This window comes from Epinephelus fuscoguttatus, linkage group LG1 (genome assembly GCF_011397635.1).
Source record: "Epinephelus fuscoguttatus linkage group LG1, E.fuscoguttatus.final_Chr_v1".
NCBI classification, from domain to species: Eukaryota; Metazoa; Chordata; class Actinopteri; order Perciformes; family Serranidae; genus Epinephelus; species Epinephelus fuscoguttatus.
In genome coordinates this window covers 39,444,127-39,461,332 of record NC_064752.1, presented here as the reverse complement: position 1 = coordinate 39,461,332, position 17,206 = coordinate 39,444,127, and the positions used below count along the sequence as shown (strand labels likewise).

The window sequence follows — 17,206 nt, the reverse complement described above, 5'->3', positions numbered from 1 at the left end:
ATGAAACTCACAACAAGGTCTGTAGATTATCTTGAGTAACCAGGTCATGATTTCTGGAAAGAGTTTTTCAAATTTATTTTTTTGGCACTTTGAGCAACACAAGCTCAGTGCCATGTGGTTCCATTATATTTGAGAGAAGGCAGACATTTCTACAGTCAATAGGCCTACTTCCACTTAACAACTCACACCAAAACAATCTAGATTGATAAACAGCACTACAGGTAAGAGAAATAATATGTATTTTTGATTTGGGGCTGAACTGTTCCTTTGATTAACAGCCACAGCCACAACTCTGTTGGATGTTGATCAGATGACCAGACACAAGATACTGTTGGATAAGCAACTGTTTGCGAACACATAAACAACTTCATAAGATAACCCTGATCTACTTCAGGCCTATGGCAGCATCTATAGGCCACTTTAGACCCTAAACCAGAGGTTTAACTTAAAAATAGACCCACACAATCAGACCAGGAAAAAATGGTTTTGAGTGTTTAATTTATCTCTCCCATTGTTAAAATGGTTAAAAACACAAAATGATGTTCAATAATTTTAAAATGAATCCATTTGTTTTGTCAGTGATGCTTACTTGTGCAATCTGTAACAAGAATATAAAACTAGAAAATGAAAACCAAACAAATATCTGCAAACAAATATCTGTAACACAATAACAAATCAGCTTGGAACCTTACCAGATAAACAGTTACACATGACTGTGTCCTTGCCTTTCCTTTTATGTGTAACAGCATTATAAACTTATCTAACAAGTCAAAACAAACAGGCCTGAACAGATGCACTCATTCAGCACTCCTTCTGCACACATACACTTGCCAAGTCCAAAAAGTTTTATGTGCACTAATTGGCTGAGGACTGACAAGCAAGTCAGCATGAGCTATAGCCGTGGAATTATGTACAGAAATGTTCACATACACCCACTTCCTGTTCTCGTGAGTGCTGTGTCTTATCATAGCTGCTGACTCATTACAAAACCCAGACTGGGAAAAGGGTCATGGCCCTCCAGCCAGTGCCTTCTTCACCTGGGTTACCTGATTGGCAGCAGAGATCGACTTAATGGGTATTTGGCAACATGTGTACATGATTCACACACACAGGTGAGGTGTTGTCTGGGAAGGTTACAAAATAATACAGAGTGCAGTTTATGAGAGAGAGAGAGTGAGTGTGGGAAGGTAGACACAAATTAGGGCAAATGATGATGTGTGTGTGTAAGCATGTGTGAGTAGATCGGAAGTAGTACAACATCTCTTAGAGGCAGAAGTAATCTCATTGGCTGGATTAAATAGCAGAGGCAGCCACAATCTTTCTGTCAGCACTCATGAAGTCAAACAGAAAGCATGAGGGAACTAGTGTTGTGAGGCTATTAAAGCACACTGGCTGGTAACAAAAACAATGTCATGCTGTTTTCCAGTAAATTGCAAGTGATTCTTAAATGGTGACTGTTAATTTCAGGTATTTATTTTATTGTAAGTGAACAGGCAAGGACAGAAATGTTTGTGAAATGGGCACCAATGCCTAATTAACAAAGATGGCTGGCTAAACAAAAACATGTCATTGCCATTCTTTTTGTTTTATAATCATATTCAAAGTTCCTAACAAGCCTAAATACTTGTTGTGGGCAGTGCGGACAAGCCAACACATGTATGTTGCATTAATGGCATGCCAGCACAATGGGACTGACGGGAAATCCTCCAGTTAGCCTATTCTAACATTAATCCCAGATGGTAACCCCTACTGCTAGATTTGTAGTCCCAGCTAAGCCCTAGCCCCTTTTATCATGTTAGATGTTTGTATTTAACAAGTAAAGCCATAATCCTCTACATTAGTCTTGAAACTGTGTTTAAAGTTGTTGTAGCTGCCTGCGGTTGTTACTTTGCAGCTGTTTTGTGACTAATTCTGTGGTTCTTTTTTCCATGTGGGAGATATTGTAGCTGAATGTCCTGACAAACACTGTAGAGGTATCAATGTCACAGATCTCGGGACAGGGCCGCAACGAAGAACTTTAATTACGCCAGCTTTTCTTTTTTGAAAATAACCCAGCAATACTGTGTGTGATTTTAAATCACATGCCGGCATTGCGGAGGTGAAAAGGGTGTGACGGAGTGTGACCTATAACATACACATTTTATATGAGAAATTAAAAAGGCATTGCACGGCAATAACAATCATTTACCATCCCTGTTATATGTTGGTTGATCTTGTCCTCTGCTCGGAGGGTAAGTAGGTCCCACACCTCATTGATATCCCACTTTGCAGACATTTTTGTTTGCTGTTCTTCTTCTTTGAGTTAGCTGCTAACTGCTTTTAAGTCTCCCGGCAGTGGGTTGCACACCTAACATTTCATCAATATGTCACGCTCATCCCATCACACAGATGTCGATTCGGCGATGTTACTACCTTTGCTGCTGGCTTAAAGGCAACAGCTCTGTCCCCCAATGCCACAATTGTACCTTTGATACAGAACGATGAGGCAGAATAACGCCATGATATTCCCACCTCGATCAGGTAGTGTTAAAAGGGCTAAGAAAACTGTCTTGCCTACAAATATGAGCGTGTAGGTTTTAAGGAATATAATATCAGTAGGCTATAAGCAGTGGGTGGGTGACCCTGTGGAAACGTACATAGAACATCTGACCTAGGGTCAAACATTGCTGACAACATAAAGCCTTTTGAAAGGTCTCCTTGATGATACTGAGCACAGGAACCTGGGAACATGGATGCGCTCACAGTTTTCCTACTTGGCTGCTTGTAATTAGACTTGTTACAACAGGACATGATTTGGACTCAACCCTCAACATTCTTGCAAAGTTGCCCATTAACTTTTTTATATAGGCCTAATATTTATAAAGAAAAAAAAAGGTTCTTCAGCTCTGCCCACTAATTTAACTCAGCCATTGATATTATTTCTGCCTCCAGATCAATTCTGCCCCTGAAAAATATACATCTGCAGTATAATAGCATACGTGCGTGTTCACCTAAAGCTCAATGATAAGCTTTCCTTCATCGTCACTGCTGCTGGTGTCTTCTGTGTAGTCCTGGCAGCTTTGCACGGGCCTTACTCCGCTGCTCAGACACTCGGGTGGCTGATAGCCATGAAGCTGGCCAGACATAAAAAAAGACTGGTATTTGTTGTAGTCATTTGCTGCTTGATCCTTGGTGTCTTGATAATCATGGGGTTCTTGGTATTTAAAAGGCTCTGATGGCAGCACAGTATTATTGTCCAGCACATTGGCTGACCCTGACAGTCCAGCTGCAGCTCTACTGACTTGAACAGAAGAAGAGAGTTGGCTGGGTTGAGCAGAGGGTGATGTGTTTACATCAGGTGAGACACCTGGGCTCTTGAGACTGCTTGATGTTGACCTAGCACAGGAGCTCACTGCTGTGATGTTGTTACCTGCTGCAGTATTTACCTGCTGAACAGACAGAGTGATGCTGCTCTGCCTCTGGTCCTGGTGTGAAAATGTTTGCTGAGGACGTGACTGAATTGATGAAAAAGCATTTTGTGTTTCTGTTAATTGGGCCTGTGCTTTGATCCGCTGACTTGAGTCTGATTCACATAACATCCGTGTTTGTTGGTTATGGATGGTGCTGCCTTCCCAGTGTTGTTGTGAGTAATAGAAGTTGTTCATTTCCAATGGAGGCTGTGGAGAATTGGAAAGGCTCATCTGACTGCTGCCGGCAGAAGATGAATTAAGGTAATTTGACTTGCTTGGAGCTTGCTGAGGGCTCTGTGGAGGGTATTCAGACATTCCTGAGTGTGTCTGGGAGAGATGCTGAAGATGCTGCTCAGATGGCCAAGAGTTTTTAAAGGCATCCACCTTAACCTTTCTGTCTTCTCCCTGTTAATAAAAGCAGAACATTGCCATTATACCAACAGAATAATACAGCCATTGTCTTCCTTCCATTCTCATTAGCTTCCTAAATTGCTCAAATACCACAAAGCTTAACTTGTCCAGTGAGTAATGAAGGGAAATCGATGGAGCATTCAGTTGTTCCAAGCATAGCTCTTCAACTATTCATTATACACCTTTACGTTTTAAATCCTATGGGAAAACTGAAGCTATAAAAGACCTCTGCTAGAGTAACTGCTATCAGCTTTCGAGTTTTGTCATAATGAATTGCTGATGTTTTAAACGTTGGCAAAAGGCTCATAAAGCTTCGTAATTTATGTCTGACTTTCCACTGTGTGTGGCCCTGAAATGTACATTTCTGTGTACCATATTTGTTCTCTTGTGTAAATCTTTTTTCTGTTTTTGAACCACATTGTTTTCTGTTTGACACATCTTGATCATATATTTACTTGCTGCAAATATTTCATGAGAAAAACAAAATTTCTGGCTCGGGTGTCAATCAGTTCTTGGTAAATGCCTTTAAACAATGAAAAACAATTCTGTAAGAACCCATTATGCCTGAAACCTGCCTCCACATGATCCCCTTCATCAGAACAGTCTGAATACTATCTGGCTGTGGGGGGTTTGTGGAAAGTTTTAGAGGAGTTTAAGAATAATTAAAACAGTAAAGAAGTATTTAGAAAGAATGCTGGATTGGAACAAATCCACAACATTTTGAGATGACTTTGTGCCTACTTCACTTTTGCTTGTGTGTGGTTTAGGGAGGGTTTACGTGTTAGTGTATATGCGAAGAAGGAGGTAGGGGTTTGGTGTGTTAATCAAGGTTGGCAGTAGTGAGGAACTGAGTTTACTTGTGTCTGAGCTGTAGAGTCATTTGTGTTTGAACATTTTAAATGATACAAATGCAGTGAATGAATTCATTCAATCTCACCTCTGTCTTTGTCATATCTGATGCGCTGTCCTGTCCCCAATGTCCTGGCACCTCATTTGTCTTGATTCCTCCTTTCTTATCCTCTCCCACCATTCCTCCACCACCTCGCCCTTCCATGCACTGGAGCTTTGTCTTTCCATCCTCTTGGCTTTGCTTTGGCCTCCAGTCTGTGTTGTCTGGCTGCCCAGGGGTCTCTCCATGTCCCAATGTCTGCGGCTCCTTCTGGACCGCCAGTGAGGCTCCCTCCGTAAGTCCTACAGGAAGACAAACAAATGAAAAGCAGTTATTCATCTGTAGGACAGTAAATCCATAATATAAATGCTTATTAGTCAGTTTTAACTTGCCTGAAAACTAAGGTGGAGATTGTACAGCTGATGGTGTTTTCTAAATGAAACTAGATGGTTGTTACACTGACTTTTGGATGAAAGCATGGATACAGTATTGCATGTTGATAGCATATCACCAGCCCATCAGCCAAATTAAAGGAGACACTACATAGTTTTGTGATACACGTGGGCCAGTGTGGTCAGATATACATACAGTAATGTGCAGTGTAGTATGTAATAGCGGTTGTCTTAATGGCAACCAAATAGACGTGTAGTCTTAAATCAGAATTCCTTTGGTCTGGCAAACTCTTTGTGCATTGTGCTTTAAGTAAACACATATGAACCAGTGCCATCCCACTTCTTCCCCTGTCTAACTACCATGTGCTTAAACACTTAATGACAAGTCTTTCCATGAAAACTAGAAACCATGAGCTGCTCTGCCAAGCAAATAGCTGCCTCTGTACTATTTGCATGTATTTAAATTGCATTTTATTTTATTATTATTAAGTATTTTATTAAATGAGGAAATATGAATACATTTGGTGCAAAACTGGCCCCTTTCTATACAAATGAGCCACCTGCGAAAATAGTCCAATTCCCAAAAACCAGTGCTAATAGCCACACACAGTTACAGTGAAACTGTTTGCATCCTCAGAAAGTTTGTGGTAACTGCAGAGCACTGAGAGGCTGGGATATTAAATTTAAATTTAAATCTCCTTCGATTTCCTTCTGTCACTTTTTATTTTTTTGAGGAATGCCACTGCACCTCGATGGTCAGGACCTGTGGCTCACACACTGAAAATTTCAGTTTTCTTTTTCTTTTTGCTGTCATTCTTTCTACTGTGTTATTGGTACAAAGGCAACATTTGTACTTTGCCACATGGGTAATTGTTGTCAGACGCAAGGAAAGGGCAAATTGCACTCAGCTGCAAACTTTATGGCCGTGTTTGCCCTGTAATCTCATTAGTGTAATGTGTTTTGTGAACTGGACCATGAGATGAGACAGATAGTGGTTGCAAGTGATGCGCAATTCGGAGCTACAGCAGCTGTAATCCATTCTTTGTGAATAAGACTCTGCATTTGTTGTTTCGCTGTAGCCAGGAGGCAGCGGATGGGGGTCACAGCCCTTTTGTCTGTCCTGTGCTCCTCAGGTCTTTTAACTTTATTATTGTCTCTAATTCCAAACTTCTTTAATTTAAAGAGAGGGTAAACTGATGTTGTGTGCTGTGATAGTAGTCGAATCATAAATATCACAGGACAATACAGTTCTCCATGAAAGCCTGGGGGGCAGCCCACATGTCACATTAACAAGGACAATAATACCATCTACCACAAATTTATGTTACTTATACTACTTTATTTCATATTTTATTGATGTGATATTTTATGTCTTGGATTCTTATTTTGTTTTTCACTTGTGTGATTTTCTTTTCATATATATCTAAATGGCATTGTTGGAGGAAGCCCAAGACCCAAGATTTTCAATACTAATGACAGCCTCTGTAATTACTTTGCATTTGATAAATACATGACGTCATTTGATTATTTTGTCTATAATATTTGATAAAGATTATTATTGGTCAGTGCATTAAATTTCTCAAGACCTCCACATCAATTGTGGGTTTTGGTGATACTGCATAAAACTAGATTCAGAGAAAGCCTCCATCCTGCAAACCAGTGATTATATGCTGCCATCCTGTGGTTAAAAGTGGTCTATGTTTTTAAAATCTGCACAGATTCAAATGTGTTAGTAAAGCATATACAGTGCAGTCTGTGCAACTCCAGGACATCGGACTGAAACTAAACAATGACAAAAGGGTTAAAGAGCCAATGAGGTCCATTTGAGGCTGTTCACATCCACACCAGATGAACCATAACTGTAACCTTTTACATATGAATATATTGTACAATTTAGGATACATGTTGATCAAAATGTCAATGTTAAATCATAGTAAGCTAATCTTTGGAGGATTGATAACTACTTGGGACCATGGAGCAAAAATGAACCATGAGCCCCTGTTGACACCGACCCCACCTTCTCTCTGTATGTCGTATCCTCTCACTCTCTCTCGACAAATTTATATAGAAATATAGGCTACACCATGTCAAAACAATATAAACACAATGATAATATTAAATCTAGTGTTTTACACAGAGAATTTTGTACTGAAGTAATACCTCAACCCCCAAATAATCAGTTAGGTTGTTTTAGTGACTTTGGTGTTCACAGGGTCACACATGTTCACTTCAGTTTCATCATGTGAGGTTAAACTTTGGTGAACTTGGGCCGGCAAAATCTCAGCTTCAACCAATGGCAAAGAAGTATGTTGTTAGGAGACACTGCTGTTAATGTGTGTAACCAGCCGATATTGTACGATATTGGTCATGAAAAATACAAACTGCTGCACATGAGAGATTCTACCTGGCTGGCAGTGAGATGGGAGACAGGCATGGAACTTAGGAAAATGAAAATGTACCAATAACATCATATTTTGCAGTATTTATTAGCAAGCTAGCTAACATTAGCTAGCAAGCTAGCTTCCGTGTGTCACATCCAGCACTGCCCCCATTTAGCATGAATATCCCCTCAGCAGGTGATGGTCACTCACGTGCATTCGCTCATGGGTAACAGTGCCATAACACAAACTATAGATGAATGCATTAGTGGACAAGCAGCTCTGAAATCTGTGTTTTTGTCAATGGAGTCTGGTTCTGAAGAGAGCATAGGTAAGTTTTACTTTCATTTCAGTTTCCTGTTGGAAAGTCCTGAGCATACTACTGGATAAATGAGACTTGGATTATCTGGCACGAGTTGTGTTTGAGTTTGTTAACAGATATTTTGATATAGTTTTGCTGTCGTTTAACATGGCCCTCTATGAATTTAATTCCACAAGAACTTTGTTTTTGTATTCTTTGTGGAGGCATGTGGGGAAAACAAAATTTTCTTCACTAATTCAACATAACACAGGGTGAGTAATTGAAACACAAAAGGTGAATGGGGGGGGGGGGGGGAGTATTCCTCTACCAGAGGGATTGTTTAAAAGCCCAACATATCACACTTAGACAGTGAACCTGGGGATTTAGTGGCCCTCGGGGGCCTGTGCCCTGGTTTTTCTTTTACCTTCAGTCTGGTCTCCAGCAGTGAAACGCACAATCAGTTGCAATAAAATGAGGTGGCTGACTTAACAAGTAAAGAACATTTCACTGGAAGGCCCTAAAGCTCTTGCTTACCATGTCTATGCTACATATTTGGAGTCATTGTCCCAGAATTGGGGGACTATGTACATACAAGACTTAATGTGGAGGTGAACACTATCAAATACCCATTAAAGTCAGCTACTTACCCTCATAGTCATTGTTTGATTTGAAATACAGTGTGCTGGACAACAGAGCCAAATCAATGACACATTCACACACTCATTCGGATCATATACAATATGAATACTTATTATAATTAAAACAATTAGATATACCTGCAGTAGGGCTCTGAATACTTGTAAGCGCAGCCGGAATGTCTTTGGGTCTTTCTACGAAATTAGGAGACACTGAAGTGGCTGAGTGGCTTGAGCTGATTACATCTTGTGATTTACTCAGGGTCATTTCATGTGAAGGGGCATGGACATGAGATCCCACTCTGTCACATCCTGTGTTTGTATCCTTAAATGAATTCAGAGACTCTGATAATGTAGATTCCACTAGATTGCTGCAGTAGATGGATGCTTGTGTGTTCAGCTGTCTTGAAGCTTTGCATTTATCAATGGAAAATAAAGAAACTGATCCAGAGAGTTCACCAGCAGCACCAGAGGCCTGAACAAGCCCAACCTGTGGGAGAGGGTGGGTTTCTCCACTTTCTAATCTGCTTCCTGTTTGTGCAGGGGCTTCACTCATTGCTTTCATTGTGCCTAGATTACACAAAGCTACTTGATTTTTAAGTTTGTATTGGTTTTCTTTGCCCAGTCTTTCACCTCTTGTGCTATTCTGATTCACTGTGCTGGGAGAGAGAGAGGTCATGCTGCGTTTCTGTTGGCCAGAGAATGTTTGGGAGATCAATCCACCTTGGCTGACCCTTGTTTCTGGCAAAAGTTGCTCCTCTGCACAACGATTTAGAGAAAGGTCACGCTTCTCCTCTGAAGTTTGGCTTCTTCCTGACTTTACACCTTTAAGTGAAGTAGCAGTTGACATAACATTGCCTGTAGAGCTCTGAGTCACAGTGACCATGTTTACGTGACTGTATGTGTGTAGGCGTAGCGGCGAGCCTAGCCCTTCAGGAGACGTAGATTCAGCTGATACTGTAGCCTGAGTGGAATTACTGTGTTCAGTCAGTTGGAGATTTGTCTCTGTCTTCCCACATTGTACAGACAGTGGAGGTTTTATTCCCATGTTAAGTGTGGGTAAAGACTCTCTTTGATGTCCTTGCTGATGTCCCTCATTGCTGCTTTCCATGGTGACAGAGCCTTGAGCTTTATTCTGGATCACTTCCGGGGCTTCCACATCACGCCTCTGTGAGAGGGCGCCACCTGCTTGCCTCTCAATTTGGGGTTCAATGAGAGCCAGCTGCTCGTCAGAGATGATCTGGAGACAGATCTGGAGGTCTGCTGTGTGAACATGAAAGACGTTCTGAGCGTCTGGCTGCATCTGGTCAAACGGTACCATATGACAAGGTACAACTGATGCCTTTGTGCCGGCGTATGCACTGTTTACAGGGCTCAGCTGGTGTGACGCTGGTGAGAGTTGTGTGTGTGACATAGGGGGGTTAGGGTTAGGTTGACCTTGTGAGAAAGCTGTAATGGCAGCAGCAGATAACTGATTGGCTGCTGCGGTTATGGTAGGTGTAGCAGGGAAGTTCGCAACCACGGGTGCAACAGGTCTGGGTAACTGCATTGGCGCTGAGGGTCCTGCAGATTTCGAGGGCTGTATTGAAGTGCTGCATAATCCTGTCTGGTAATTTTGAAGGCAGGTTGTGGTTATTGTGGTTGCTGCAAATTGCTTGTGCACTACAGCTAAGCTAGATGTTGCATTTGAAATGAGTCTTGATGTGTCAGCTTGACAAAGGGTTGTGGACGTGCAAGGCAAGAGGAGTTGGTGTTGTGTGAAAGTGTTTGTTTTTTTGACATCACAAGTCTGTATCAACAGTGAAGTGACAGCATCACCACATTTCTTCTCAGAAGTTTTGACAGAGGGTGAGGTTTGCTCAGGGTAAGAAGATGACAAAGAGGAGGTGAGAGTGCAGCCATAAGTTCCTGTTGGTTTATCCACAACATGTGGTGAAGGATTGGAATCAGGTTCGGCAGCATTAGGTAACTTGAGCTGGTACTTTGGCAGGAAGCTGGCCTTGGCAGTGGAGGGTGTGGAAGTGGCCGGCGAGGTGTTAACAGACGGTGTATTTGCATTGATTATGCATGTTGGAAAGACAGCCGCTTTGAGCTGAGTGTGTTTTGGATTGTTTTGGACATTGATATAACTGAGATTTGTATCCTGCTGAGGCACACTGCCAGTGACAGAGGGGAGGGGATGAGTCACTGTGTTTGGGTCGGTATCCATCTCTAGAGGGCAAATTATTTTAAAATCAGTTTTCTGTTTTTTTCTGTCCGAGGGAATCTGGGCTCCACAGAGCTGCGAGGTGGAGTCAGTATGTTTTTCTTCATCAGTCACTCTCCCTCCCTCTGCTCTGCTCATGCTGTCCGTTTGGTTGCTAACCAATGATCCGATTGAAGATAGTGGCAGTATTGACAAAGACAGGTTTCTCCGAAGTGGAGTCTTAAGAGAGCTGCATGATGTTTGAAGCTGGCTAGTTTTTAGATTAAAATCCATAGCAGAGACGAGTGATACTTTGGCAGTAGGGCAGCCTGGATGACACACTGTTGTACCGCAGGTTGTGAAGTTTATTGTCGAGCCTGTTGTTGCTACTGTTTCTTTATGAACTGCTGGCAGCTTTTTCTGCAGGCCCTGCGCAACCTCGTGCTCTGGGTTTGTTGAACATTTCCTGCCTTTGATAACGCTGCCATCACCACCTTTCTCCACATTGTAGAGCTTCTTAAAAGTCCCTCCCCCGTACATGTACCACTTGTTGTAAGCAAACTTCTGTGCTTTCTTCCTCCGGAACTTTCTGTTGCTTGGCTCTCCACAAATGTCACCACCGTCCCCATCGCAGCTGAGACTGCCGGCGCATGCCTCCTCCACAGATGAATTGACGAAGAGACCGTCTGTTGCGTGGTTGCAGTCTACGGCTGTCTGCCGGACCAGTGGGCGGTGGGTGGATGAATGCTGGTTCACAGGCTTGATTGCAAAACCTGTTGGATTGATCTGGCCCGAGCTCCCCCTCCGAACAAGTGTTACATAATCACTCTGATAGGAAGAGGTCGGGCTGCTCCTCTCAGGCTGCAGGAGGGTAACGCTGAAAGGGAGGGAGTTGCTGCGGGTCAGGGGGGCGTGCTCCATGGTGTTGGATCGCTGAGTGGGCACAGAGTTGTAGAGGCCAGGTTTCTTGTTTCTCTGTAACCCAACATTCGGAGTCTTACTGATCTTCATGTCAAAGTGAAAGGAGTCCTTGTACGTATACGGCATAGGGAGGTCAATACTACCCTGCTTTGACAGAACTGTCTTTCGTGGCCTTACATTCTCCAGTTGTTTGTCCTCAACAACAGCTGTATTCTCTGAAATCAGCTTTGATATGCGCTCCTCCAGTGTCTTCTGCTCCTGCTCCCTTGCAGTTTCTTTGGGTTGTCCACCTTGGCTTGGTTCTGAAGGTGTTTGTGTGCTGGCGGTTTCTTCAAGATGCTCCTTAGTGGATTCGGTGAGGGAATCCATACTATGGTCGGGTAAAACGCTGTCACTGCTCTCACTGAAGCCTGAGTCTGTGCTCTCGTGGCTCTGGGATTTCCCTCTGGATACAGAGCTCTCCCACTGCTTGGAAAACAGAGTGGCCTCTTGTCTCTGAAGAGGAAGATGTCGACCGGCAGACAACAGAGATTTTTCTTTTTCAAGGCTTTGTTTTTCTCCCTCTTTTGATACCATTGCACTTTCGTTTGCCTCTGTCTTCTGACCTGCAAGTGTCAAGTTATTCTGTTCACCGACAGAACCTTCTGTGTTTACAGAGTAGACCTTTGCAGTACTGGCTGCAGTGGTTATCTCAGCAGTAGGTAGTATGGCTTCCTTTTCCGTGCTGCCGGACTCCTGACTGCGCTCATCCAGAGACAAACTAGAGGTACAAGTCTCTCTGGAGCTGGACATGCTGTCTAGACTCAGGCTGCTCTGGTCTGATTCAGAAGATTGTCGTGCATGAGCCTGAGTGCGCTTATGTTTGTAGAGGTTGCTCTGAGTCTTAAAAGAAACTCCACAAGTGGTGCAGGGGTAAGGTCGCTCCCCTGTGTGGCAGCGGAGATGCTTCTCCAGCACACTGGGCTTCATACAGTCCCGTCCACAGTGAGGACACACGTGCTTTCCCGCTGACTTGGGTCTGGCTGCAGGAGCAGCAGCTGCCAGACTCAATCCCGGCTGAGACTGCAGTCCACCAGCAATATGGAGTGTCAGAAAGGGAAGCGTCTCCTTGGAGTAGAGCGGAGGCATGGCCAGATGGAGTGTGGCTGGCTCGCGAGCGGCTGCAGGAGGCTGGGGGTAAGGCTGTGCGGGTAGAGCAGGCACTGTGTGGATGTAAACAGCCGTCAGCGGGGCCTGGATGTCCATCCTTTTCTCTGTCTGCGCTGCGACGGAGCTGATGTGCACTGGAGCACTCGCCAATCCTGGCTTGCCAGTCTCCATGGTAACACTGCTGCTGTCGTGATGTACCAGTGCCAGGTCTCTAATTACCTGTAAGATAAGAACAGTTTGCATTAGACCTCTGCTTTGCCTCAAATCAAACGGGGCAGATCCATCTATTTGAGCGTGGATGTTTCTAGGTCTTGCTCTTAAGGAGGAAAATAAGACTTCTTTCATTTTGCTATTGCACCAGTGGAACAGAGAAAAGGAGAATAGCAATGAATAAATATACCAAAGCAGTTAATGATGACAGATATGCTGTACCCTTTAGGACAGATGGCTAATAAAACAATTAATCCAGTCTGGATATTGCACGGAGATAAAATCCAGGGGGACATGATTTGCAAAGATGTCCACATTCTACAGCACTAAAATAATAATAAAATAAAATAATATCTGAGTGATGCCATTGTTGTGATGAGCAATAATATCCATGGTTACAGAGAGCAGAGAAAAGTAGAGGCATCTGATTCTCTGCTGTGTAATTTCAAGAGCAGGTGGTGCAGGAATACAACACTTAAGATATGCTTTGTGTGCAGGCAGTGGAAATATATGAGACAAAACATGGGTAGAGATGTATATATTTGGTAGAGAGAAGCAGGGAATGATCCAGGAGAGTGACTCACATCAGCAGAGGGATGAGGGAGTGAGATCAGATACTCATACAGTACATCAGAGGCTTTTATCTCCCCAAATGAAATGTGTCTGCTGACATTAGCGGTTGCCTCTGTCACCAGTCGGCACCAATTAAATGGCATACCCTTGATGTTCCCAGTGGCATGTGGCGGCTTTGTCTCCTGACAGACTGTCATATTCATGCAGCATTCTAATCGAAGCGTAAAGCCACCTACGTGAAAAGATAAATAGCTTCATATTAGGTCAACTAGATTTCATTTCCTGTTGCTGTGATGCTTCTTCTACATGTATGGTGATTTTGCATAATTCACCCACAGAGGTACAGTTGGCATGGAGCACATGCTTTGTTGTTAGTTGTACAGCATGAGCACGCCCACGTCAGATACTTTTTGTGGTACTGTGAACTGGGGAAAGTTTGTCTCTGTTTATATTCCAGTGAAAACGAGAAGCATTGTCCAAGTGTATTATAATTTTCAAACATTTACTGAGGAACTAGATCTACGCTTTTATTGTAATGTGCTTTCACTTCCTCCCATTATAAATGTATGATGTAAATATGTCTTATTGTTACACGTGCAACTGTAGTGAAGACCTTTTGCGTGATTAAGAGGGATGTTTCACTTGTAATCACTTTGAAATTAAGTGTGTCTTCAGTGGATTGGGCTTAAAAAGAGGTCAAACTGTGCTGGAAAACAGCTTCTGTTTGTACTAAGAACAAGCATCAGCAAATATGTGTAGCACCAAAATGTAAACAAAAAGGAAGACTTTCTTGATTTCTTGTGTCAGAACATTTCTAGTTTCATTTTATCTACTCTATAAATCTGATTTCCAGCTGCTGCTCTGACGAGCAAACGTTTAAAAAGAGGAAATATCTGATGGTGTTGCCATCACCGAGTGTAGGTAAGAATAACACCACAAGAAACCACATACCCAAACTCAGACGCAACACACAACTATAAAAAAGAAACAGTCGTACAGAAGTCACTTACCTCTGTGCTTTGCACTTCAATCAGCAACAATCCAGTTCAGAAAGTCTTCTACACTGAACAGCCCCATCCTCAGTGTACCTGCTCATTTCAATCTGTTCTGTCATCCAGGCCGTGTGTTCCTCTTCAATCTTATTTTCTCTCACAGCTCTTTCACATGAACTGTTTCTTGTTGAGGAAGCGGAACAAATGCAAATGAGAGAGAAGATGCACTGTGAAAGTGAGGCAGAGAGGAGGAGAGTGAGGGAAGGAGCAGGGCTGGCTGGGTGGGTGTGTGGCTGTCAAACAAAGACTTCCGGAGGACAAGTTGAAAACATAGAGTACACAGAGTGATCAGGAGGAGTGAACGAGCACAGAGGCCCTGAGCACAGATGGAAGGATTTAAGGTTAATACAAAGTGCTGTGCAGAAGTGAAAGAGACTGCTTGGCAGAGGAAGTGCTGTGACAGAGGCGAGCTTACCTTCAACAGTCACGTTGGCTGACTGACTGACTTTACCATCAACAGTTTGAGGCAGCTGACTTCTGGCTCACTTATATGCTTGCTCCCCCACCTACCTTCTTCCTCCCACACACTGTATTTCATACACCCACAAAGACAAGGGCGCAGCAAAGCTAATGTTGATGTGGCTGCTTTGCTGCACGTGCACTGCTCTCACTCTCTCAGGCACAGAACAAATGGATGAGTTGTGAGTGGCTGGAGTGAATTTCCCACCTCCAACCACATTACAGTATGTATCATTTTGTCGTGGGGTACACCAGCTCACACCGCACATGCTTATACAGTCGTAGAGTAGCCCTTTTTCTTTGCTGCATTTACTCTCGCTGGTTTTAAAACATAGTACAGATTGCATTGCTCAGTTTTTAACTCAAGAAACTGAAAAAAACTGAGGAATGATGTGTCCTTTGTGGCAGCAGTTTTCTTCAGTGTATCAAAGAGTAAACAAAAGATATGATCAGCTTCACTGAAAAGGTAAAAGCAAAAGTATTTTTTATCCTTGTAACGTTTTCATATGACAGTGGCTGTCAGAGTTATTCTGCCATACCTCTCTTCAGAAGCCAAAAAAAAGTTCATGTCCCCCCTGCACTCAACATGCACTAGTTTTAGCAAATTCTTGTTTGATTATTTTTCCTACAAAAATCATTTTACCAAATTTCAATGTCAGGATAACGTCTAATGCCAACGTCAATCTAGCAGAATACTGACAACAGATGATATTTTGTTGATTTTAAGTTGTGTTGTTAAGTAACCAAACTAAGAACAAAACCGATCATCTGCAAACATCATAATGTTAACGTCCACACAATGCGAAATTCTAACATTGTTAGACTTTCAAAATATCGTCAGCCCAATTTTCATTCCAACCAAAATTTCACGTCTGTTCAACTTCAGAGTTGATGTCTGGTGCCAGCTGGGAATTGTCAAGGAACAAATCCTTTTTTTTTCAACAAATGCTGCAAAACTTTTTCACACACACACCCAGTCAACATAGCTGTGCCACCCAATGGCCAGTGTGTGCAAGTGACACAGTTTGGACATCATTGTGTGTCAGTTAATTGACTCATGACTGCACTGGATACAAAATTGTAAATATTTTTGGCCTCTTTGTGGCAGCACAACAAGCTGTAAATGCAACTCTGACATATAAAGTGCTCAGGGATTATGTTTTGTAGGCTGACATGGACGTTAGCATCAACCTACTCTGAGTGGGTGGAAGTTCGCTGCAAAGATCAGCTTCTCATTGGGCGGAACGAGCCACCCGCTGAAGTCCCGCCCTACTACCTCCGGTTGCAGTTTTCAACACGTCTTTTACTAACATTAACAGTGTTTGATCTTGCGGGGATGTAGCCATTTTTCTGCCATGGTTTGCGTCCTGTAGGCAATATTTTTGTGGGCATGTTACACCAAAACCTGTTTCCCCCCAGCAATATTTTTGCAAGCGCACCGTTGCTGTGGCACCGCCAAGAACGATTGTGATTGGTTGAAAGAAATACAAACAGCTGGGGCGTTTTTTTTCTCCAATCTTAAAGTGAGTCGGCCCAGTCAGACCTTTCTTTTCTTGAGAAAGGTCTGGTGAGCGAGACTAGCATCACCCTGGTTCCCTTGTCAATAAGCCAATGGATTTTTTCAGTTGGACTTTTTCTTCTTTTTCTTCACATATGATTGCTGCTTTCACAATTTTTGAAGCGTAATTGCAATCACCAGAAGTAAAAGGCTAATCTTAGGCTATGGACGAACTACACAATTGCATGACTTCAACATCGCCACCGCAACAAGGCCGTAAATCTGTGTCTGGTGGGATGAAATTCTGAAGTCTCATTTAGCCACTTGTTAGCAACTGCCTTTTTTAAAACACATAAAAGCTCCAAGGTTAACAAGTGGGATTTTTACTGACATAGCCTATTCTATGTTGTAGAACAAAACAAGAAAGTCTCTTAAGCTTGTGTTAACCACAGACCTTAACCCACTGAAAAAAACCACTGACCTCAGGACGAGGGATTCATACTAACTCATTTCCACATTTTAGCACTCATTCCTGCCGCACCTTACAAAGTTGAAATGGCTAACTTGTTAGCAAACTATTACTACTATTGCACACATCCCGCAGATACCAAGTAACGTCCGCATTCATACCTAATAAACTGTCTGACCACCTGACAAATGTAGTCAGCATTCACTCTTGTTTCAGCTCTGTTTTGGTCTCAACC

General features: G+C 42.8%; 1 protein-coding gene across 4 annotated transcripts; it reads right to left on the bottom strand.

The window, feature by feature from the left end:
- Positions 1–130: 130 nt before the first annotated feature.
- Positions 131–14,977, bottom strand: znf831 (zinc finger protein 831). 4 transcript variants are annotated; one of them, XM_049575737.1, is made up of 6 exons: positions 14,961–14,977; positions 14,504–14,668; positions 13,639–13,725; positions 8,597–12,929; positions 4,798–5,051; positions 131–3,854 (listed from the first exon to the last, which is right to left on the bottom strand). In XM_049575737.1, exons 3-6 carry the CDS (start codon positions 13,657–13,659, stop codon positions 2,991–2,993), a joined length of 5,472 nt encoding a protein of 1,823 aa, XP_049431694.1. In that variant the 5' UTR covers positions 13,660–13,725; positions 14,504–14,668; positions 14,961–14,977; the 3' UTR covers positions 131–2,990. The 4 variants fall into 4 exon arrangements, with proteins under 4 accessions (XP_049431694.1, XP_049431685.1, XP_049431702.1 ...); XM_049575728.1 differs by lacking the exon at positions 14,961–14,977 and having other exon boundaries at positions 14,504–14,941; XM_049575745.1 differs by lacking the exons at positions 13,639–13,725; positions 14,961–14,977 and having other exon boundaries at positions 14,504–14,940.
- Between the last annotated feature and the right edge of the window lie 2,229 nt (positions 14,978–17,206).

Bases quoted from the DNA above. Each gene is read 5' to 3' on its own strand.
- znf831 (XM_049575719.1), bottom strand. From the start codon at position 13,696: ATGAATATGACAGTCTGTCAGGAGACAAAGCCGCCACATGCCACTGGG. The intron at 5,052-8,596 runs GTATATCTAATT...GTCTTCCTGTAG, and splicing joins TATTCAGAGCCCTACTGCAG to GACTTACGGAGGGAGCCTCA. The intron at 3,855-4,797 runs GTGAGATTGAAT...TTTTATTAACAG, and splicing joins CAGATATGACAAAGACAGAG to GGAGAAGACAGAAAGGTTAA.